The sequence below is a fragment of the Acipenser ruthenus genome, chromosome 36 (genome assembly GCF_902713425.1).
Source record: "Acipenser ruthenus chromosome 36, fAciRut3.2 maternal haplotype, whole genome shotgun sequence".
NCBI lineage: Eukaryota > Metazoa > Chordata > Actinopteri > Acipenseriformes > Acipenseridae > Acipenser > Acipenser ruthenus.
The window spans coordinates 5,508,243-5,532,479 of record NC_081224.1 but is presented as its reverse complement, the minus strand read 5'-3'; the positions used below and the strand labels follow the sequence as shown (position 1 = coordinate 5,532,479).

The window sequence follows — 24,237 nt, the reverse complement described above, 5'->3', positions numbered from 1 at the left end:
ATGTACATTCATTACTTTACAGTAATTCGGTGTCTGTTTATTGCAATCTCTGTAAGGGCCTGCTCACTGTATGATTGTATTTGTGTCAGGTACTGTTGCTCAGACACCACGTTGTTGCTAATGTGGTAATAATAATAATTTAAAAGATAAAAAAGAGCTGTTGTAATTCGTGCTGTGTGGATAGTTCATAATAAGAACATAAGAAAGTTTACAAACGAGAGGAGGCCATTCAGCCCATCTTGCTCGTTTAGTTATTAGTAGCTTATTGATCCCAGAATCTCATCGAGCAGCTTCTTAAAGGATCCCAGGGTGTCAGCTTCAACAACATTACTGGGGAGTTGCTTCCAGACCCTCACAATTCTCTGTGTAAAAAAGTGCCTCCTATTTTCTGTTCTGAATGCCCCTTTATCTAATCTCCATTTGTGACCCCTGGTCCTTGTTTCTTTTTTCAGGTCGAAAAAGTCCCCTGGGTCGACATTGTCTATACCTTTTAGAATGTTTTGTTCAACATTTTATTTTCTGTGTGTTAATAAAACACTGAGCGCCACACGTCTCGGTTTCGCCCGCAGTTGCTGTGTGCTGGTTTCATTTCCTGGCCTGACGTCACCCCTACAGCCTGCCTGTTAAGTTTTTGACATTTGACCTTGTGGTGAAACCCCAAAAATAAAAATCTAAACAAATTACCAAGAAAATGTCAAGGTCTTGGCTTTGTATGTGCAAAATTTCAGGAAGGTAATATTTTGGTGTTGCTTTGAACAAATCTAAACCTAACCTGCCCCCCATTTCTAAGAAATCTGAACACTCTTCAGGTAACAAACATTTCACTTCAGTCAGATGACATGAGTAAAGGAATAACACATCACCAGGGAGGAAAAAAGTCTGAACTCCAGTGCTGCTTCTGGGTGACTCAACATATAACCAGGTAAGTGGATTGTATTTAATTTGATAGTTAAATCGTTGTTGCTAGGGTAACTAACCCTGCCTTTAACAATTGTAATTTAAGTTTTGTAAACTGTGCTGGGCTGTGTTGAATCGTGAGGTTGATTAGAATATTGTGTTAAGTATAAGGCCCACACGGTAGTATAAATTGCCAAACAGTGTCTTAGAATGCCAGCCGTTGTAAGCGCCAGCCATCTAAGGGCCACACATCCAAGGGCAGTCTGAGCTGTGGCAGTCCGAGCGAGTACAGGTGGAGCGAGGATCTCTCCCAAATTCCTCCCAATGGCTACTAGAGGCCTCATTCCTACCTTGACACCTAACGTCTGGATCCCCTGGACACAGCGGGCTCACTCGTTCTCCACTCCCAGAATGAACACTGGTAAGTACCTGCTGCACATACCCTTACTTCCCCTACGCTGCCTGCTACTAACTTGAAAATCTCCTTTTTTAAATGTCGCTCTCTGACTAACAAATCTCTGCTTCTCAGCGAACTTACAACCAATACCAATCTTGATCTTCTCTGTCTAGCTGAAATCTGGCACTCTGTAAACGACATGCACTCGCTGCATCTAGCCACCCCAAAGGGCTATTCCCTCTTTGACAAACCTCGGCTCACTGGCCGAGGCGGGGGCAGAGAGATATATCTCTCTCTCTGACCATCACTGCTAATATTAATCTCCCTGCTCCTTCCTCCGCTACTGATACTGTTATCTCCATCCATCCCAAGAATCTGCTGAATCCTGTGAAACTCTCAGAATGTGTCTCTGCATCCCCTCTAACTGGTACTCTCCCGTCCTCAGTTGATGATGCGTTTACTACACCACCCTTACTCATATCATTGACACTGTTGCCCCGCTTACAACCAGAACCGTCATGAAAGATCGACACTGCCCATGGTACACCCTCGAACTTCGACTGCTTAAATCTGCCTGCCGCAAGCTTGAGTGCAAGTGGAGGTCTTCTGGACTAACGGTTCACAGAGAGATCTGGACCGACCATCTTGCGAACTACAAACCCAGTTTACTACTTGACCACCCTGACTCTCCTCCGGTTGCCCCTCCTGCCCCCTCCTCCTTCTCTCCTCTCTCCATTGCTGATGTTTCCGGCTTACTGTTGAAATCAACTACTGTCACATGCCCTCTGGACCCCTGGCCTACTAACCTTGTCCGTCTCTGTGCTTCTGATATTGCTCACTGCATTATGCACACTCTCAAAATCTGTTTGAATCTCTACAGTACTGAAACTGCTCTGCTCCGGATTGTGAATGATCTCCTGCTCAATGCTGATGCTGGTGCTCCCTCTGTGCTTGTCCTCCTTGACCTAACAGCCGCTTTTGAATCCATAGATAATGGTGTTCTTCTTGACTGCCTTCAGAAGTATGCTGGAATCTCTTTAACCTGTCTCTCCTGGATGTCCTCTTACCTATCTGGATGCATGCAGTCTGTTTTCTATGCTGGAAGCAGTGGTGTCCCCCAAGCATCTGTTCTTGGGCCCCTTCTCTTCAATATCTACATGCTTCCCTTGGGTCACCTCATCCGTCAACACAGCCTAATGTTTCACTCCTATGCTGACGACACCCTCGAAGCCCCTCTGCCATGGTCCGGCTCTCGGCTTACATTCAAGACATCAAGGCTCAGTGTTAAACACTCAGGTGTACTTGGTAATTTGTTAACCAGCTCAGAAGCCATATTCGTATAACATTATCCACCTTGCTATCATTATCAATCGCACGTTTATTGGTTGCTTATCAGTAAGGCTGCGATTTGGTCATGGGTGTCACAGATTCTGTGATTTTAGTAGCGAACATTGAACTTTACCAACTTGAAATTCCACCTTAACCAAAAAAAAAAAAAGAAAAAACGCTGAGAAAGAAGTGTTTGAGGCCATTCTACTCTGTTTGAAATTGAAGACAAGACCTCAAATGGGGAAGAAAAAATGGTCTAAATATAATTAGTGAAGTAGCTGTTGCAGATATTGAGAGATGACTGGAATAAGCAAAAAAAGAAAAACAGGTAGCAAAGCTCTTTCTGTAGCTGCCTTAACCCAACATAAGTAAACACGTTATTCATCAAAGTAAGCAATAATGAAAATATATAAATAGATACAAGTTACACAACTTGTTAATACAATGCATTATTATTTATTTATTATTCTCGCTTCTCGCACGCAACTCCACTGCTCCGCTCACTCCACTGGCTCCCGATCACTGCTCGCATTCAGTTCAAGACTCTTGTACTCGCCTACAGATGCCTTGACCAGACTGCAACCAGCTACCTCCAGACCCTCATCTCTCCCTACACCCCCACTCGACCTCTCCGCTCCTCCTGCACTAGAAGACTGGCTGTACCTCCTCTACGCTCCCCTGCCTCCAGAGCCTGCTCCTTCTCCACCCTCGCCCCGCAGGGGTGGAATGACCTTCCTAAAGATGTCAGGACTGCCAAGTCCCTGACCACCTTCCGGCGCCTCCTCAAGACTCACCTCTTCAGACAGCACCTGTAGAACTCCTCTTTTCCATCTGGACACTTTATCACTCTTCCTTAATGTGCTTTACTTGCACTTATCTGCTCATTATTTTACTGCATTTAATCCTATGCTTTACAGAGTACTGCACTGTAATCTGCCACAAGTGTTATTCAATCTGTAGTATTTTGCATTTAATCGTATCCTGATGTAACTATCACTGACACTTATCTGCTCCGATATTGAATCGTATTTTGTCATAAACTTGTACTTACTAGAACTGAAGTCATTGTATTTTATCCTGCTCTTAACTGTATTAATACATGTACTGTCATTCTTGAAATGTATTTTTTGTTTACGACTGTAAATCGCCCTGGGTAAGGGCGTCTGCTAAGAAATAAACAATAATAATAATAAATAATAAACTATGAAGAGCTCACCTCCCTGCTGTGTGTAGACAAGGACTGAGGAAGGCTGACTGGTCCCGTTGGAATAAACAGCGAAGACAGACACATTGTAGGGGGTGAAGGGTTTAAAGTTGCCTACACAGAGAAAAGCAGAAGAAACGGTTTAGAAATGCATTCTTATAGCTGTTATTATCAGCAGCAGCATTATCACAGCCCCCCTGTAACAGTTTTTTTTTTTTTTAATCCATTCTCTCACCTCTTATTTGCAGCAGTACCACCGGTCCCCCTACATCACTAAAAGGAGGTTTTGAAGCTGCAGTCGACCTGCTCCGATTGGTTAAAGCTCACTTTCACTGTACCTGTCAGTAGAGCAATGGTATGATTGATGTCACATCTCGTCCAATGAATCCACGGTCTGCTCAGGCTTAGCCCCACCTCCCTGCTCTGCACCACATACTGCACATACTCAGTGTGTCCAGGGGGCGGAGTCCAGGACACTTTCAGGCTCCGTCCCTCTAAGTTGTTCACCGCAATGACATTGCTGGGGCCCAGGAGACCTGTCAACAGACATTAAGTCACAGGCCTTGTGTTAATTGGATAAATATGTGTGGCATTGTGTGACAAGAGACTCAGTGTGTCTCAATCTCAATGTGTATGTGTGTGAGTGTCTAAGTGTGTCTCAGTATGTGTGTCAGTGTATCTCAGTGTGTCTCAGTGTCTCTCAGTGCGTCTTAGTGTGTCTTAGTGTGTCATAGTGTGTCTGAGTGTTGCTTAATGTCTCTCAGTGTTTCTTAGTGTCTCTCAGTGTGTCTGTATCTCAGTGTCTCTCAGTGTGTCTTAGTGCGTTTCAGAGTGTTACCCTGACTGCTGAAGTTTACAGTAGCTGGTAGTGTCTTTCCCTCGCCGTTGTACCCCACCACGCTGGCTCTGAAGACTCCGTCTTTAGGGAGAGAATAGATGCAGAGACACTCCTCTCTCAGCCCGTCTGCTCGTTCCCTCGCTCTGGACCACAGAACAGTTTCCCTGGACACGTTTACCAGCTTGCTGACTCCTTCCCTTGCTTCCAACCGCACCTCATAAACCCGAATGCTCCCCTGGGCATTCTCCCGGGACAGCTCCTGGAGAGGGGAGAGTGGGGGTGGATGAACCAAGCATCAACAAGGACCCAATAAAGTTAACAAACCAGCAGAAAAACAACCAAGACGCTGCATTTAGGTCCTTGAAAGTAGTCTTAATAAATGGGGTCTTTTTCGTTTTAAATTTGCAATTTGTGTGTTTTTTCCTTTTGGAAAAGTAAAACGCATTGACAATCTGATGCCGATAACTCCCTCATAAAAGTTTATACTGCACTGTAATTTAGCATTTTTCCCCTGGTTATAACATGTACCACAGTTTATTACGGTTCGCCATGTTTTCTAATATGCTTTACCATACCAGCCTGGGTTTTATAATGCTCATCTACTCTTTACCATGCTTTCATTGTGCTTTATTACACTTTGCTTTTACTGTGGAGAACTTTTATAAGGGCTCTTGCATGTGTGCTAATGCTGTCAGCATTGGTGTGACATTGAAAATCAAACACATCAAACGCTTTGTTTAATTGAAGTGTCTTTTCAGTACTAACTCCGTGGTATTTTCACTGCCACCCTGATCACCATGCATCTGAACCTCAGTCTCAGTGCAGACTGCAGCACTCACCTTCCAGTACAGAGTGACATTTCTCTTGTCAAATATGAACCACACATCCAGCATTCCTACTGGAGCTGAGAGCGGGGAAGAGGGAGGGAGAGGGGGAGGGGGGAGTGGGAAATAGAGAGAGAGATGGTATTGATATTAATTGAAGCCATCAAGTCAAGTCTGTGCCCTCATGAGATGAAAAAGTCTTTGTAATAAAGGAAAATATCTCCAATGGCAATGCAGACAGACAGTGGCAATACACGGGCCTTGCAATGGTTATGTATTACACGAAGGGGCAATGGTAGCACCAAGGCAGCTACAATTGAAAGAGGCTGCCATTGGTAGCACTACAATGGCAGTGCAATATGAAATAATTGTTCTTTATTATATTGAGGGGCAATGGTAGCACAAGTATAGGTCAGATACAATGGGATGAGGATGCCATTGGTGGAATGGGTCCACAGTATGCTAACTATACCCTTCTCAAATGATCTCCAATGGCAGCGTAGACAGGCAGTGGCACTACAATGGCAATAGTGGTTCTGTATGGTATGGTTCTGCTAGTTAGGAATAAGAAAGTGAAGTAGAGTAGACAAAGTAGCTTCAGCAAATGAGATTGTTCAAAATGAAAGCTGAGATAAGGATTGCTCTCCTCTCCTATCTCAGTCTCTGAAGTGCTGGTGCTGTACTGGGAAGGCGCTGTGTTGCTGATCTCTTACCTGCCTCAGAGCTCTGCACTTTGTAGCTGTGGCTCCACTCACTCCACGGGGAGTCTGTGCCACGCATGCAGCTCACCTGGAACAGGTAGTGGGTGAAAGGTTGCGGGCTGTCCAGCGTGTACTCAACATCACTCACGTCCTCTGGGTTAGCCTGAAATACACACACACACATACAACATACAAATACACAGCAATACAACACACAGCAACACATTGTTATTATGCAATCCATTGGTTGGTCTCAGACTATCAAAGCACCCAGGTTCATAAACTCTCCAGCGCAGTGCACTCTGTTTAGCCTCCTCCTAAGCACATACAGTCAGCTAACAAAGCACAACACATGCACACACACAATAACAACACACACACACACACACACTCACCTCAGTCCAGTTTCTCACCCCTTCTTCTCTGTAACGGAGTCGACAATTTATATTTATATCAGAGCTCTTCTCAGTGTCCATATTATTCCACATCACTGTGATCATATCACTGATCACTTCATGGCTTACAAACCTTGGGGCTTCCAGCTTAACTGCAAAGCACAAGAAGAAGGGCCTGTCAACCACTTACAACACATACAAACCAACACATTCTGCAAAATAATGTCAATACCAAGTTTCATGACAACTGGATAAGCTGTTCACCAGATATTTGGAACAATGTGAAGTGTGACACACATATGTATGACCACCTCCATTATCTCCCCTTCATAGGGTTTCATCCCTGGGGGGGGGGGGTTGGAATTACAATCACTCACTGGGGTTTAATTGGGGGGGGGGGGGGCAGGTATTTTCTTATATTCCTTATTTTCTTATACTCCTTTATCGTTTTTGATATTGGAAATCATTCTGAGTGGCTCTTTTTGCAAATTCTCAAATACTGTGTTGTTTTTCATATGCCCCCCTCTCGACACCACCCACTCGCATAGCCATTTCTACTACTGCTTCCTACCATGATTAATTTTAATATCCCCGTAATCCTCTCCTCTTGCTCCTCCCTGACACTCCATATCTAACTCCTCTGACCTGATCTCCCTCCCCCCATTCCTCTGCTCCCCTCCACGCTCTCTCTGGTGCCGTCTGGAATTGTCACTCGGCTTCCAGCAAAGCTGACTTTATCTCTGCCTTTGCCTCTCATCTCTCTCTTGACTTCTAGCTCTCACTGAAACCTGGATCTCCCCTGATAACGCTACCACACTGGCTGCCCTTTCCTCTCTCTATGTCCTGTCCCACTCTCCTTGCCCCATTGGATGGGGCGGGGGAACAGGACCTCTGCTCTCTCCCTCCCGTTCTTTTCTGCCCCCCCTCCTATCTCCTCTCTCTGTTAGCACCTATGAGATTCACGTTGCTGAAATCACCTCCCCTTGTTGCCTCCTTCTGATTGTTCTTTACCACCCTCCTGGTCCCCTTACTCACTTTCTCCCTCTCCTACTTTCAGCACCTCTACTCTGACAGGCTCCTGTCGCTTCTTCCTCAGCAACATACATAGAATTTGTCCCTTCCTCACCAACTACTGTACGCAACTCCTTCAGGCCCTGGTACTGTCCCGCCTTGACTACTGCAACTCCCTCCTGGCTGGCCTCCCTGCCTCTGCTACCCATCCACTCCAGCTCATCCAAAACTCTGCTGCCCGCCTTGTCTTTTCCCTTCCTCGTTTCTCCCACGCTACAACCGCTGCTCCGCTCCCTCCACTGGCACCCTATCTCTGCTTGCATCCAATTCAAAACTCTTGTACTCTCCTGTCGCTGTCTCGATCTTTCTGCCCCCTCCTCTCTCCAGACTATTATTTCTCCCTACACCCCCTCTCACTCCCTCCGCTCTTCCGCCACCGACAGATTAACTGTACCCCTCCTCCGCTCCCCCGCTTCCAGAGCCCGCTCCTTCTCCTCCCTTGCCCTTCAGTGGTCAACAACCTGCCCACGGATATCAGGACTGCTTAGTCCCTGACACCTTCTGGCGCCTCCTCAAGACACACCTGTTCAGACAGCATCTATAAACCTCATTGTACTTACTATGTGCTCTTAATGGACTTTACTTGTATAAGCAATTATTATTTACTATAAGTTAACTGCTCTAATTGAACTCGCTTAAATGTAATTATTTATTGTATTCTTTACTTTGCTCTTATTTGAAGTTGATCTTATTTTCCACTGATTTTATTGTACTTTATAACTGTAATGTGATTTTCTGCGCTGTGATATTTTGTATTGTGATATTTTGTAATGCAAGGAAACCCTGTGTTACTGGGGAGCAGAGTTCTAACCAAGTCATGTTTGTCAAGTCCCAAGTCAAGTCCCAAGTCCCAACAGCCAAGTTTCAAGTCAAGTCTCAAGTCTGGTAATAGCCACCCTGACTGAACTTATGATGATGATGATGATGATGATGATGATGATGATGATCACTATTATTATTGTAATTCATTTAGCTGACGCCTTATCCAAAGCGATTTACAGGATTATTCAAAGTAATTGTCTCCTCATCTGGCATGTCTGTACTCTACGAGTAGCTTCGAAAAAATATCAACTGCCTTATTCAAAACTTACCGTCTCTGAAGCAAATATACAAACAAGTCAGAAATTGAAGATAAATAATGAAATAAAAAATAATAGCAGATGCTTACTTTTAAAGACAACAGTTTCAAATTGCTTGTTTTGAAAGCATCTAGTGGGTAAATATTGTCTTTGGCGGTTTGGCTATTTCTTTGGCTATTTTTCCTGTGAATGTTTTTTTTTTTTTCTTCTATTCCTTTTGATTATGATGTCATCATCAGTGCAGGATGTCAATCACCACAATGCTCTGCATACTATACCACGCCCTCCCCCTGGGCATGACTTTGTTCTGGAGCTCAGCATCCAATAAAATGACAAATCACACAAATGCCCACACTTGCATTCAGCAGATCCGGCTGAAGAAAATGGTGAACCCGCCTACTTCTTTCCTCAGGACTGGTTAATATGGGGATTCTTACAGATGACTGACACTCGTATGCATTTGACCGGGGTTCTTGTTTAATTGTAAAATACGGAGAAATAAAACGTTTGTTTTTTTATTATTTATTTCTTAGCAGACACCCTTATCCAGGGCGCCTTACAATTGTTACAAGATATCACATTATTTTTATATACAATTACAATATTTGTTACATACAATTACCCATTTATACAGTTGGGTTTTTACTGGAGCAATCTAGGTAAAGTACCTTGCTCAAGGGTACAGCAGCAGTGTCCTCCACCTGGGATTGAACCCACGACCCTCCGGTCAAGAGTCCAGAGCCCTAACCACTACTCCACACTGCTGCCCAAGTGTCCATTGAACTGTATCAGTACAAATATAAATTAGCATTTATTATTTTATTTATGGCTTTATAGACTACACGCCAGCAGTTCAGGACAATTTAATTTTACACTAACTTCTGAATTAAAAAAAAAAAAAAAATTGTGGATCTACCGCATTTGATGTCATCACATAAGAAACAGCAGTGCTTGTACAGTAAATTGTGAGAAAAAAACAAGTAAAGCCCATATATAAATAAATAAATCGTTTATAACATTACTGTGACAGAGAGAAAATGAACCTTGGTTACAAATCTCCCTACCAACCTGTAAGGGCGCTATGGAAAAGGAACAGGGTGCCTGGACTTGATGGTCTGACAATTCATTCCAGGGAAAGGTGGAAGTCGGCCATCTGGAAAGGGGGCGGAGCCACGGTACACCAAGTCATTGACCCAGACGGGAAGCGATGTGGTGATCGCGGATTGGAGAAAGGGATTGCACTCATTAACCAAGGGGGTGTGACTGGCGGTACATAAGGGGACGTGGCCAAGCATTCTGTTCCTTTGTTATGGTTACGGATGTACCAGAAAGGACAGTGAAAAAGTACTGTGAGCGTTTGTTTGTTTTTGCTGTGTCTAATACTGTGCTCGTTTGTTATTATTAGACAGCTAACATGTACCAGGATCTGTCACTTAAAGGCCAGCACGAACCTGGACAGCACTGCACTACTGTTCACTGAATAAACTGTATTTCACCACTTGCACGTTAGCACTCACTCTGGACTTGTTATGTTTTGTGTGTGCATCTACTGTGTTTATTGTTTCGGGATTAAACCCCCTGGGTTATACTGCGCAGTACACGTTATTTACAGTTGTCAAGTGACTTTGGGATTATAAATAAACACCACTGCACCTGGAATATCGTCGTCTGTCTTTCATTGATCACCGCATCACTCTTACACCTGCGCACTGCAAATCACTTTGCCACAATTACTTACATGTGTTATTTTTTATTTTAAATAAATATGTAGCACTTATGTATGCTTTTGTAATTATATATATATTGTAAGATAGCGGGTTGTGAGAGACAGCAGGGAGGGGGTTAAAACCTCCCTACGTGAGAAGGCACCTTTTGTTAATTGTTTTATTATTAATGATCATCCGCACCTGGGCGTTATTGGGGAATTAGACCCAGGTGTGGGCAGTTTAAAAGGAGAGCAGGCAGTCTGCTCGAGGCTGCTGAGGAGAAGGAGGCAGACAAGGTGCTCTGCTTCCCAGCAGTCAGAGAGAGCAAGCGAGAGAGTTAAAAAGTAAGTGTGGTACCAAACTGTTGTTTTGTGAGGACGGGGAAATAGCTTAGCTGTCCCGTGTTAGTCAGGGTGTTCCTGGAAGTTGAGTTAGTGCTCCAAGAGGAGCTAGGTGTTTATTTTGTGTGTTTTGATTTGTGTTTATTAAAATTAGCGCGTCAGCGCTGAAAACGCCATTTGGTCTTCATTTCAGTTTTTTATTTTTCTTAAAAATATTTCCCAACATAAAACCAATGTCACCTTACAATAATTGATTTTGAGTTTCAGTGTTTTAAAATAAAATATCAAACAGAACGAAATTTCAATGTACCATTTGTAATTCAGTAATATGAGAGAATTGGTCAGGGGTTTGAATACTTTTGCAAGGCACTGTATATATATATATATATATATATATATATATATATATATATATATATATATATATAAAGTCTTAAATGTAAGTACAGGTTTTTGGCTGGTTTAGAGCAAGAAGATGAGCAGAGCGAGGGTGCAACACGAGCCGTAATACCAGTGTAGCGTTTGAATTTCTACTGTTGTCAAGTCATTTTCATCAAGTCCCAAGTCAAGTCTCAAGTCAATTTGTTCAAGTCCCAAGTCCCAAAAAAAGTAAATTGAGTCGGACTTGAGTCCAAGTCACCGACTCGAGTCAGCAACTCTGCTGGGTTAAATGAAGGCTCTCAACATACAAGCCATGGCGATCAATAATCAATCAATCAATAGTTTGCAATGAAGAAGGTCAGTGTGTGTACGGTACCTATGGACTCAGAGTTGAAGTTCTTCATTTTGGACTGACTCTTTCCCAGTGCGTTCCTAGCGCTGACCCATACCTTCCCGTTAACATGGCTCACAAAGCTGGAACGCGGGACCATGACAGTGCTGAGACCAGCCGGCACCACTGTGGACCACTCAGTACTGAGAGAGAGAGACAGAGAAGACTTGATCCGAACCAGAGCAATACAGGAGCTTCAGAGTAAAACACACTGATACTCACACACACACACACACACTGCTCTGGGTCTCTACACACCTGTACCTATCCTATACCTGTGAAGGTAGTATTGTAAAAGATTGTTGTTTGTGAAAAGATGTCCTATTCTCATGGAACCATATAAGGGAAATATCAAGGGTGTAACTAGTCACATGCTAGAATATGAGAAACCATATAAGAGATTAAAATTAGTTTGAAACTTCATAGCAAAGGAGGTGGGAGGATAATGCACAGAGGTATTATAACCCATTTGCTTTACACATATAAGGGCAAAAAAACTAGTTAGGGGTATAGGAGTATACTGGCAATGATTGTTTCTGTGTTATCAATAATCAATAGATAATTAATAAACCGTTGATTCGATCATTCTTAATTCACCGTTGTCATGGTCCGCCTTATTCATCAATAATAACAAAAAGTATTCACCCCCCTTGGACTTTTCCACATTTTATTGTGTTTCAACATGGAATCAAAATGTATTTAATTAGGAGTTTTTGCCACTGATCAACACAAAAAAATCCATAATGTCAAAGTGAAAAATAAAATCTACAAATTGTTCTAAATTAATTACAAATATAAAACAGAAAATAATTGATTGCATAAGTATTCACCCCCTTTGCTATGACACACCTAAATAAGCTCTGGTGCAACCAACTGTCTTTAGAAGTCACATAATTAGTTGAATGGAGTCCACCTGTGTGCAATTAAGGTGTTTCACATGATTTCAGGTTAAATACACCTGTCTCTGGGAGGTCCCACAGTTGGTTAGTACATTTCCTAACAAAAACTACATCATGAAGACGAAGGAACATTCAAAGCAAATCCGGAATAAGGTTCTTCAAAAGTACCAATCAGGGGTAGGATATAAGAACATTTCCAAGGCATTGAATATCCCCGAAGCACAGTAAAGTCCATTATTAAGAAATGGAAAGAATATGGCACAACTGTGAATCTGTCTAGAACAGGCCGTTCTCAAAAACTGAGTATCTGGGCAAGAAGGGCACTAGTCAGGGAGGCCACCAAGAGGCCTATGGCAACTCTAAAGGAGTTACAGTCTTCCGGGAGAGCTGAGAGACACTGTGCATACGGCAACAATAGCCTTTATGGGAGAGTGGCAAAAAGAAAGCCATTGTTGAAAAAAAAATTCACATCAAATCTCGGCTAGAGTTTGCCAGAAGGCATGTGGGAGACTCTGAGACCAAGTGGAAGAAGATTCTATGGTCTGATGAGACCAAAGTAGAGCTTTTTGGCCTCAACGCTAAGCGCCATGTTTGGCGCAAGCCTAACACCGCACATCATCCTCAGAACACCATCCCTACCGTGAAGCATGGTGGTGGCAGCATTATGCTATGGGGATGCTTCTCTGCATCAGGGCCTGGAAAGCTCGTGAAGATAGAGGGCAAAATGGATGCAGCAAAGTATAGAGAAATCCTGGAGGAAAACCTGCTGAAGTCTGCAAGAGACCTGGGACTTGGGAGAAGATTCCGCTTCCAGCAGGACAATGACCCCAAACATACAGCCAAAGCCACACTGGAGTGGCTTAAAAACAAAAAGGTCAATGTCCTGGAGTGGCCCAGTCAAAGCCCGGACCTCAATCCAATTGAGAATATGTGGAAAGAGTTGAAAATTGCTGTTCACCAAAGGTCCCCATCCAACTTGACGGAGCTTGAGCAATTTTGCAAAGAAGAATGGGCAAAAATTGCAGTGTCCAGATGTGCAAAGCTGGTAGAGACTTATCCAAATAGACTCATGGCTGTAATTGCTGCCAAAGGTGCCTCTACCAAATATTGACTCAAGGGGGTGAATACTTATGCAATCAATTATTTTCTGTTTTGTATTTGTAATTAATTTAGAACAATTTGTAGATTTTATTTTTCACTTTGACATTATGGATTTTTTTGTGTTGATCAGTGGCAAAAATTAGTGGCTAATTAAATCCATTTTGATTCCATGTTGTAACACAATAAAATGTGGAAAAGTCCAAGGGGGGGTGAATACTTTTGAGAGACACTGTATGTAAGTGAATAATGGATATTGAATCATTTTAATCAATACCACATTCACTGCGCCTGCCCTATACCTGTCCTGTTCTGTCCTGTACATACCTGCCCTTCATGCGCAGGTGAAAGGTGTATTCAGTCCTGAGCAGTGAGTCTAGTCCCAGATGCCAGGAGCAGTTCATTTCTGGGGGCGCCCCTCTCTTTTCTTTCATGATGTGACACTGAGGCTGGGAGGGGGTGGCTGGCGGATCTGAATAAACAAAGACACATTGAAAGTATACACGGTCATGGTTCATTTACATTAGCATGTGCTGTGTGTTTGCACTGTCATTTCTACTTTACCTTTTTATTTAGTAGATAGTAAAAGATTACCCTGGTCATTTTTTCCCTGTAATTTAGTGGTTTGTACATGATTGTACTTTGCATTTACCATAGTTTACCTGGTTTGCCATGTTTTTTAATATTCTTTACCATACCTCTCTGTGGTTTACAATGCTTTTCTATGCTTTAGCTGTGCTTTATTACACTTTGCTGTGTTTTTACAATGGGACACTTTTATAAAGGGTGTTTGATTTCATTTTTTGTATTGTACAGTTATAAACAAATTGTTACGTTTGTAATGGTTCATTAAGAAAGCAAATTACTACACAGAGATGAGTCTCTTAACAGGATTGTCAGGTTGGTCCCAATAAATTAGGCTAGAAACCAATATTCCCTAATGAAATATCAGGCAGGTGAAATAATCGACAGTAATCAATGCATTGAAAACGCTTTAGTATTTAAAAGCAAGAATAAAAAAATATGCCTGCGCATATTATTGCACATAGTAATATAATACATGCTAGCTACACCCCATAATAAGCCATACTCACAACCCCCTGTGATGGTTTGCTGGCAGGAGGGGTTGGTCTCCAGCCCAGGGCAGATGACCTCACAGTGAAGGTGGACCTCTGCTTCCCTAGGGGCGGGCACAGTGAAGGAAAGGCTGCCATTGGTTGTGTTCCTTTGGAGAGAGCTGTACAGTGTGGTCACATTGAGCCCCTCTGTCACCCGCAGTATTCCGGCAGCACAGCTAGGGGGCAGCGTGGGAGAGAACAGCACGCAGGAGCCATTGGTATCGTGGCCCAGCTCAAAGTGAGGATCCCACGTACAGTGTAGGCTCGCGACAGACCCTGGGGGCAAAACAGGTGGGTAGAGGAGCATTGTAAGATTGTGAGGGTACCCTTAGAAAAGTGTCCCAGAGTAAAAGTATAGCAAAGCGTAATAAAGCACAGTGAAAGCATTGCAAAGCACAGAGAGATATGATAAAGCATATTACTAAACATGGCAAACCAGAGTAAATGCATAGTTCAAGCATGTGAAAAGCCTGGGAAAAATGCAAAATTGCCATGCAAATATACAGTGGTAAACTTTTATAGGGATGTGTAACATCTCAAAAAAACAGCAATTGCATTTAAACTTCTTACCTCTTGGAATTAGAATGTAGACTGCCAGAAATAATGGAATGCACCTTCTCTCCATGGCACATACCCAACACTGTGTGGAGAGGGAGAAGAGAACAACTCAACTTTTGTTTTGTGTGTGGGAATGTGTATGTGTGTTTAACACTCTCTCCATTCCCGCACACACACACACACACACACACACAATAAAAACCTTAACAGCTGAATAAAAGTGACTACCTCCAGTGCAGGCTTCATATAAACATCTCCACCTTTACAAATAGCTTTTTTTTTTTTTTACCTTTTAAAACCCTAAAGTAAAACTTAAGTCAAGTGTAGAAACGTTTTGGCTAGTGCAGGGTTAGAAACTTGCACAAGCCCTACTGCACCAGTCCTGGGGTTCAGAACTTCCCTCAATGAAGTCTATTATTGAAATGATCAGGAGTTTGAGCCATCTGCCCAGCACCCCTGCCAACCTCACGACAAGAGAGCCACTGGGGGTCGAGGAAGATATGGTACTGGCTGATGGACCTTGAGGGAAACTTCCAGGAGGACCTCCCAATGGGAATCCATCTGCTGGCTGTTAGAAATGGGGAGCGATGGGAAGCCTGGAAGCCTGGAAGCCTGGAAACACCGCTCAGCGTCCCTCTCAGACATCGCAGCTGTGGTACTCACCTACCTGGGTGCAGATATGGGAGGGATGTTTCTTCTGTCTCAGTGTTTTGTTTTGTTGTCCAAGCTTTTTGTTTGTTTAATATATCTGCACACCAGTGCATTCAACCACAGTAATGTGCATCTGTATAACCTGGTGTGACGTCACCATCAGCCATCCTGTTCATACCCCACAACACAATAACTTTTATTGATAATTATGCAATGTATATCTGAAACAATTTGGCATCAAGTGCACCCGGTTGAGGGTCCATCACCTGACTGTCTAGACGAGGCAGGAAACCTCCAAAAGTTCCAAGCAGGTCCCAATGCCACAGGGTAGAGGAAGAGGAAAGAACAGCGTGACAGGAAAGGGACTGGTGAACTACTTGGGCAGCTGGATACCCGCAGTAGACATAAGAGAAGGAGGGATACAGTTGGTGCAGTGTAAACCGCGGGGGCCACTGGACGCCCGCAGTGGAAGTGAGAGATTGAGCAGTGTAAACCGCGGGGGCCACTGGACGCCCGCAGTGGAAGTGAGAGATTGAGCAGTGTAAACCGCGGGGGCCACTGGACGCCCGCAGTGGAAGTGAGAGATTGAGCAGTGTAAACCGCGGGGGCCACTGGACGCCCGCAGTGGAAGTGAGAGATTGAGCAGTGTAAACCGCGGGGGCCACTAGACGCCCGCAGTGGAAGTGAGAGATTGAGAGAATCAGGGACAGGATAGTAGCAGTGCAAGAGTACGTGATTTGGTGTGACGTCATTGCGCGAGTGACTGGAACTGGGATGTTCCTGGCCCAGAAAGACAAGGAGAAAACCAACCCATCCTTGCGAGCCGATGAGTCGAATGAAAAGCTCCCAGGGAATTGAAGACTAATCTCACTGCTCAGTGGAGAGGAACCCCCAGTGGTCCCGTCGGAGAGATGGCCCCCACTCTGGGTATACTAAACAATACACTGGGCGAGGAGGAGCCGGAGACTGAAGCGGAGAAGGACGGCGCTGCTCTGGCAACACAGCGAACAGACCATGATGAGCAAATGTGAATTAACCAAACCCTAGAAAGTGGTGAGTTACACCTGCATGGAAATTAGAACCGGAGATCAGGGATTCAGAACCAGGGATTGGGAATTTTTTTTTAACCAGATAAAATAGATTTTCAGTATGAGAGAATTATGATTTTACTTATAGTGTACCTACAGGGAAGAAATCGTGAGAGTATAATATACATCAATTACATATCTGTTTGCTAGTTTCATTTTTTATAAATTATTACCTCCTAATTGTTCACCACACTCCAGGATAAAGAGGCATTAACCTAGTAACTGATACAGAACATCTATTTGATCTGGTTTTTAAAAATCCCGATCCCCAGTTCTGAATCCACATGGTTGAGTTACATGGATATGTATCTTTTTGATAGCTTTCAATTAGATGATGTAATGTGTAGGGGCCTTCCCTGTTCCTGATCTTAAGTTATTAAACTCCATTAATGGAAGAATAATTAATTTAACAACTGCTTGACTGCCAAAACTCCTGGCTCCTGATCATTTCAATAATTTACTTAATTGAGGGTAGTTCAGAACCCCAGGACTGGGTGCAGGACTAGTGTGAGTTTAACAGTTTAACACTGTGCTTAACTGTACTTTGTTTATCATGGTATAATGCTGCAACTGTTCATCAGTAAACAGTCCCTCCCACGCACACTAAAGTCAGCCTTGCTTACATGATGCATTGCTCTTCTATATGCTCAATTGAACTTGTGGTTTTCCTGAAACAGCTTAGAAAATGAAGCTGAAGCTAAAACAATGCCAAGTCTGACAACGAACTGTGAACCAAGGTGTATAAACTATTGTTGGCTTGTTAATAAAATACTTCTTATTATTGCAGGAGCTGACTGACACATGCAGACATGAATATGCATACATACGGAACATGCATATATACATGTATTCATATACAGTATGTATTTATTTATTTATTTATTGATTGCATTTATATAGCGCTTCTTATACAAAAGTATCGCAAAGCACTGTACAGTACATAGCAGAAAAAAATAAACAAACCACAATACATTTGCAGTGTTTGCTCCAGAACTTACAGCCTGAGGGTCAATGTGGCCCCCTCTCAACATTTTAGGGGGACATTTTCTTCAGTGAGGGGGTCAATATGTTTGATTCAGAACCAACAACTATTTCTTATTTTTGTTTGTTTTAAATATGCCAACAGAGTTTACGGACCTTTTGTTTCTGAAGAACAAAAAATAAAACTGTAAAGATGTAGATACAACCAAGGTGTCTCTACAATACTCACTGTCACGTGGGGAAAATATTGGGAAATGTGTCAGTCATGCTAGTGTATCACTGAGTAGAGGATATTGTACCAAATCACATTAGAACAGGGGTTGTCAAACTTTTTAAGCTGCCTACCCCTTTCCAAAAAATGTAGTACACTGCGTACCCCCATCTTAGATAGTCATAATAAAATCAAAACAGAAAAAAATGGTCTGTACAATAACATGATACAACAAAACGCACATGATACAACAAAAGGCAGCCAGTGTTCAGAGCGACAGCGTGTGAAGCGACAGCGTGTGAAGCGACAGCGTGGGAGAAGTACAGTCGTGGAAAAGTACTGAGCAGTTAGAAGCAGAAAGGAGGAATTACATCTTTAAATTACATCTTTAAATTACATCTTGAATTGCTTTAATCAGAAAACATTGTAGCTTAAAGTCTAACAGCTGCGTGTCTTTTTCTGATAACGAGCTGAAACTTGGAACAGCTGATTCAAATTCCGCGCCGTTCTGAGACACGGAGGAGGGGCAGAGCCCGCAGCACAGAAAACAAACAAAAGGCAGCCAGTGTTTACTGCGACAGCATGTGAAGCAACAGCGTGGGAGAAGTACTAGTGGACAAGTACAATGCAGTTAGTAGCAGTTTGAAAGCAGGTTGACAGCTGCAGAAGCTAAACTAAACTTCCAAAAAAAAAAAAAAAAAAGGTCTTCAAGCCAGTAATCTGTGTCAACTGCCTGATGTGGGAAATCCGAGAAAACCCAACAGAGCTCAACCAAGTGTGTGTAAACTGCTGCAAGATCCAGGACTTGCTTAAACTAGTAACTGTGCTAGAAATGGAAATGGAGGAAATGAGACAGAAACAGGAGCTTGAGGAGCTGACACACCCACAATTCATGGAAGTCTGCACCCCTAGCAGACTGAAAGCCACCAGGGAGATGGAAGAGAGTCGAAACAGCTGGGTTCAGATAGGTAGAAGCAGGGAAAAAAAGAAATGTTGTCAAACACAACCACCAGAAATCCAAACATCCAACAAATTTGAACCACTTCAAAATTTCGATGACCAAAACCAACATCAAGAGAACGGAAGGAACAACATCCAGGCCCCTATAAACAGTGCTGGCCAGGCAGCAAAAGGAAGGGAGGTCATGATTGTTAGGGACTCTATATTGAGAAACACAGCAAGTTCAGTTCGCAGTTTGGACCCCCTTACTACAACAGTGTGCTGCCTTCCAGGAGCCTCAGTCAGCACATCACTGAGAATGTGGACAGGCTCCTAGAACGAATAGGAGATGACCCGGTAGTAGTCGTCCACATTGGTACAAACAATATTGGAAGAGACAGGTCTGCAAAACAAATTCAGAGAGCTAGGAAGGAAATTAAAAGACAAGACCAAAACTGTGGTATTTTCTGGGATACTGCCGGCACCTTGCAAAGGACCATATGGACAGCTGGAAATACAAAATCAAAATGCATGGCTGAAATCGTGGTGCACACAGGAAGGCTTCACATTTCTTGAACATTGGAGCACATTCTACAACAACGACTATCTATATAGGTGGGACGGACTGCACTTAAACAAAAAGGGAACCAATCTACTCAAAGAAAGAATCTTTTAGGAGGTCCAGAAGCATGTCAACTAGAAAGGAAGGGGGGAGAAAACAAAAAAACAGAAGGGAGACCACATCAAAACAAAGGCAACAACTCAGGTAAGACAGCTATTAAATGTATTTATCTTAATGCTAGAAGTCTGAGAAACAAAATGTTAGAACTTGAAGCTACTGCACTAACAAGTAACTACAATGTGATAGGTGTTACAGAAACTTGGTGACTCTAAGAGTGATGGAGACGAATATAATATTAGTGGGTACACACTGTAGAGGAAAGACAGGCAGGACAGAAATGGACAAATAATACAACGCCAAATCAATATGGGTCAGAATAATGGACACAAATTCAAAGGGCATAATAATAGGAGCATGCTATAGACCGCCAAATTCTGACGCCAAGCAAAATAATCTGTTATACAATGACATTCGAAATGCATGTAGAAAAGGAGAAGCCATACTAATGGGGGATTTCAACTTCCCCCATATAAAATGGGAAAACCTGGTGGGGAGCACGAAGGACAAAATTGAAATGGTGGAAATGACAAATTACTGCTTCCTAACGCAATTTGTCAAGGCACCGACTAGAAGGGAGGCATACCTTGATTTAATCTTTGCAAATAACGAAGACAGAATAACTAAAACAGAGGTCAGAGAGCCATTGGCAAACTCAGACCACAACATGGTCTCATTTGAAGTATTTTTTAAAACCCCAAAAGTAATGACTAAAGCTAAGGTTTACAATTTTAGAAAAGCAAACTATGAAGGTATGAAACAGAGACTAACAGAAGTAGATTGGAGTAAAATAGAGAAAACATCCACAGAAAAAGGCTGTTTTTTAAAAATGTAGTACTAAAGGCGCAAAACAAATACATCCCAAAAGTAGACAAATCTAAATCTAAAACAAAATGGCCAAAATGGTTTAACAGATCAATTAAAAAAAATATTCAGCGAAAAAAGGCACTTTACAGAGCGTTTAAAAGGGACCAAAAACAAAGTACACAGAAAGAGTACTTGGAACTGCAAACACAAGTCAAAAAGGAAGTTAGAAAGGCCAAGAAAGAGATAGAAATCAATATTGCTAAGGGGGCTAAAACCAATTCCAAAATGTTTTTCCAATATTATAACAGCAAGAGAACATTCAAAGAGGAGGTTAAATGTCTAAGAGACACAAATGGCAAAATCATAGATGAAGAAAAAAAAATAGCAAATATATTAAATGATTACTTTTCACAGGTTTTTACAAAGGAAGAGACGGACAACATGCCCGACATGTCGACCTGTTCCTATCCAATTTTAAATAACAGAGGCAGAAGTGTTAAAGGGACTAGGAGCTCTTAAAATAAACAAATCCCCTGGGCCAGATGAGATCCTCCCAATAGTACTCAAAGAAATGAAAGAAGTTATTTACAAACCGCTAACCAAGATCATGCAACAGTCTCTTGACACAGGGGTTGTACTGACAGACTGGAAAATAGCAAACGTAATACCGATCCACAAAAAGGGAGACAAAACCAAACCAGGTAACTACAGACCAATAAGCCTGACTTCTATTATATGTAAACTTATGGAAACTATAAGATGATCCAAAATGAAAAATTACCTTTATGGTAACAATATCCTGGGAGACAGCCAGCATGGTTTTAGGAAAGGGAGATTGTGTCTAACTAACTTACTTGACTTTTTTGAGGATGCAAAACTTCAACTTCAACTTCAACTGAAGACTATGCGGTGATCTGATTCAAACATTCAAAATCCTAAAAGGTATAGACAATGTCGACCCAGGGGACCTTTTTGACCTGAAAAAAGAAACAAGGACCAGGGGTCACAAATGGAGATTTGATAAAGGGGCATTCAGAACAGAAAATAACTGGCACTTTTTTACACAGAGAATTGTGAGGGTCTGGAACCAACTCCCCAGTAATGTTGCTGAAGCTGACACCCTGGGATCCTTCAAGAAGCTGCTTGATGAGATTCTGGGATCAATAAGCTACTAACAACCAAACGAGCAAGATGGGATCAATGGCCTCCTCTCGTTTGTAAACTTTCTTATTATTTATTTCTTTATTTATTTCTTAGCAGACGCCCTTATCCAGGGCGACTTACAATTGTTACAAGATATCGCATTATTTTTTACATACAATTCCCCATTTATACAGTTGGGTTTTTACTGGAGCAATCTAGGTAAAGTACCTTGCTCAAGGGTACAGCAGCAGTGTCCCCCACCTGGGATTGAACCCATGACCCTCCGGTCAAGAGTCCAGAGCCCTAACCACTACTCCACACTGCTGCCCTTATGTTCTTCTTATGTACATATTTAATATGTAAATTAGGCATGTGTGCACTGAACGCTGTGTCACAGCACATCAGTCTGGTGTTAGTGATTAAACATTGATTACATGACAAAAGTTTGCAATAGATTGGCAAGTGGTACTAAATAAAATGCGTTATCTGCCATTTCAGAATTTTTCTCGAGTACTCCAGTTTGAAAAGCACTGCATTAGAAGAAACCACAGTACCAACAGATTCAGTTTAATAGTAGTAGTATTTAAATGCCATTGTCCTGACTGGTAAATTCTTACCTTCCAGCTGCCCCTTTATTTTGACAATCTCCAGATCAAAAATGGCATTTTTATTTTGCCATTTTTCATTCTTAGGCATTTTTCATGTTTTATTTTTACAGCACATGTTGATGTTGTTGATATGATAAACACATATATCTGCTTCAGGTCTTTAATTTTTTTCAAAGTTAAACGATGGCCCGTGTTACACAGAACACTAAAAATGTTAAAACATACAATATGTATTTCGTTGGTTTTGTGGATTTGCTGTATTTTAACATATTTTAATACTACGATATGGCTTTGAAAATGCTACTTAAACAAAACCGTGACTGCACATGAACTGTATTACATAATAATTTCCTTTATTCCGATTCCAGTGGTGTTTTCTCAATGTATTAGTGCTATTTAAAATCACATACACACACACACACACACACACACACACATTATATATATATATATATATATATATATATATATATATATATATATATATATATATATATATATATATATACACTACCGGTCAAAAGTTTTAGAACACCCCAATTTTTCCAGTTTTTATTGAAATTTAAGCAGTTCAAGTCCAGTGAATAACCTGAAATGGTACAAAGGTAAGCGGTAAACTGCCAGAGGTTAAAAAAAAAAAGTTTAGGTAACCAAAAACAGCTGTTCTGCAGCAATGGAAGTAAATTAAGCCTTGAAAGTTGATGCTAACAATTCCTACAGGTGTCCCAACTTTTGTTGATTACTTACAAACCCTCTGTCTGTATAAAAGCAGTGTTGGAACAGACTGTGTTACTACACCCTCTTAAGTATTATTTGGACAGTATTGTACTGCAGGAAGTAGTATATTACTCTCATAATGGAGAGAAAAAGGCAATTAACAAAGGAAGACAGACAGACCATTATAACCCTTAAAAGTGTAGGTCTTTCCTTTAGAGAAATTGCAAAGAAAGCCAAGGTGTCGGTGAGTACAGTTTTCTACACCATCAAAAGGCACTTGGAAACTGGGGGAAACTGACAGGAAGAGGTCTGGCAGACCCAAAGCCACAACAGAATCAGAAGACAAGTTTCTGAGAGTCAACAGCTTGTGTGATAGGCGGCTCACAGGACAACAGCTTCAAGTACAGCTTAACACTGGTCAAAGTAAGCAAATCTCAGTTTCAACTGTGAAGAGAAGACTTCGAGCTGCAGGTTTGACAGGTCGAGTGGCAGTAAGAAAGCCATTGCTAAGATGGCAAAATAAGAAAAAGAGGCTTGCCTGGGCCATGAAGCACCGCCAGTGGACTACTGAAGACTGGAAGAAGGTCTTATGGACCGATGAATCAAAATTTGAAATCTTCGGTTCATCACGCAGGGTTTTTGTATGCCGTCGAGTAGGCGAAAGGATGGTTCCTCGGTGTGTGACACCAACTGTCAAACATGGAGGAGGAAGCGTGATGGTCTGGGGCTCTTTTGCTGGATCCAGAGTCGGCGACTTGCACAGAGTGAGTGGCACCCTGAACCAAAACTGCTACCACAGCATTTTGCAGCGCCATGCAATACCCTGTGGTATACACCTAGTTGGTCAGGGGTTCATCCTACAGCAAGATAATGACCCAAAACATACCTCCAGGCTATGTCAGAACTACCTTAGAAGAAAAGAACAAGACGGTAGGCTTCAAATCATGGAATGGCCAGCACAGTCTCCAGACTTAAACCCCATTGAGCTGGTTTGGGATGAACTGGACAGAAGGGTTAAAGCAAAGCAGCCTACAAGTGCAACACAGTGTTGGGAAGAACTTTCCGAACAATATTTGATTTCCATTGTAGAAAGAATGCCACAAGTGTGTTCGGCTGTTATATCTGCAAAAGGTGGCTACTTTGATGAGTCAAAAATTTAGATTAAATTTTGTTAAACAAAACGATT

General features: G+C 42.2%; 1 protein-coding gene across 5 annotated transcripts in view; it reads right to left on the bottom strand.

The window, feature by feature from the left end:
- LOC131706670 (interleukin-12 receptor subunit beta-2-like) overlaps positions 1 to 24,237 on the bottom strand; it is a 75,622-nt gene that overhangs the window by 13,014 nt on the left and 38,371 nt on the right. For 3 of the 5 annotated variants that reach the window (XM_059008224.1, XM_059008225.1, XM_059008226.1), the window contains 10 exons: positions 15,240 to 15,309; positions 14,646 to 14,945; positions 13,879 to 14,023; positions 11,540 to 11,697; positions 6,586 to 6,737; positions 6,203 to 6,353; positions 5,505 to 5,569; positions 4,666 to 4,924; positions 4,166 to 4,363; positions 3,840 to 3,941 (listed from right to left, as the gene is read on the bottom strand). In XM_059008224.1, the coding sequence (XP_058864207.1) occupies positions 3,840 to 3,941; positions 4,166 to 4,363; positions 4,666 to 4,924; positions 5,505 to 5,569; positions 6,203 to 6,353; positions 6,586 to 6,737; positions 11,540 to 11,697; positions 13,879 to 14,023; positions 14,646 to 14,945; positions 15,240 to 15,294 (1,585 nt within the window). In that variant the 5' untranslated portion in view covers positions 15,295 to 15,309. Of the gene's footprint in view, positions 1 to 3,839; positions 3,942 to 4,165; positions 4,364 to 4,665; positions 4,925 to 5,504; positions 5,570 to 6,202; positions 6,354 to 6,585; positions 6,738 to 11,539; positions 11,698 to 13,878; positions 14,024 to 14,645; positions 14,946 to 15,239; positions 15,310 to 21,437; positions 21,561 to 24,237 lie in introns of all 5 variants that reach the window. The other 2 variants (XM_059008222.1, XM_059008223.1) reach the window with 1 other exon arrangement.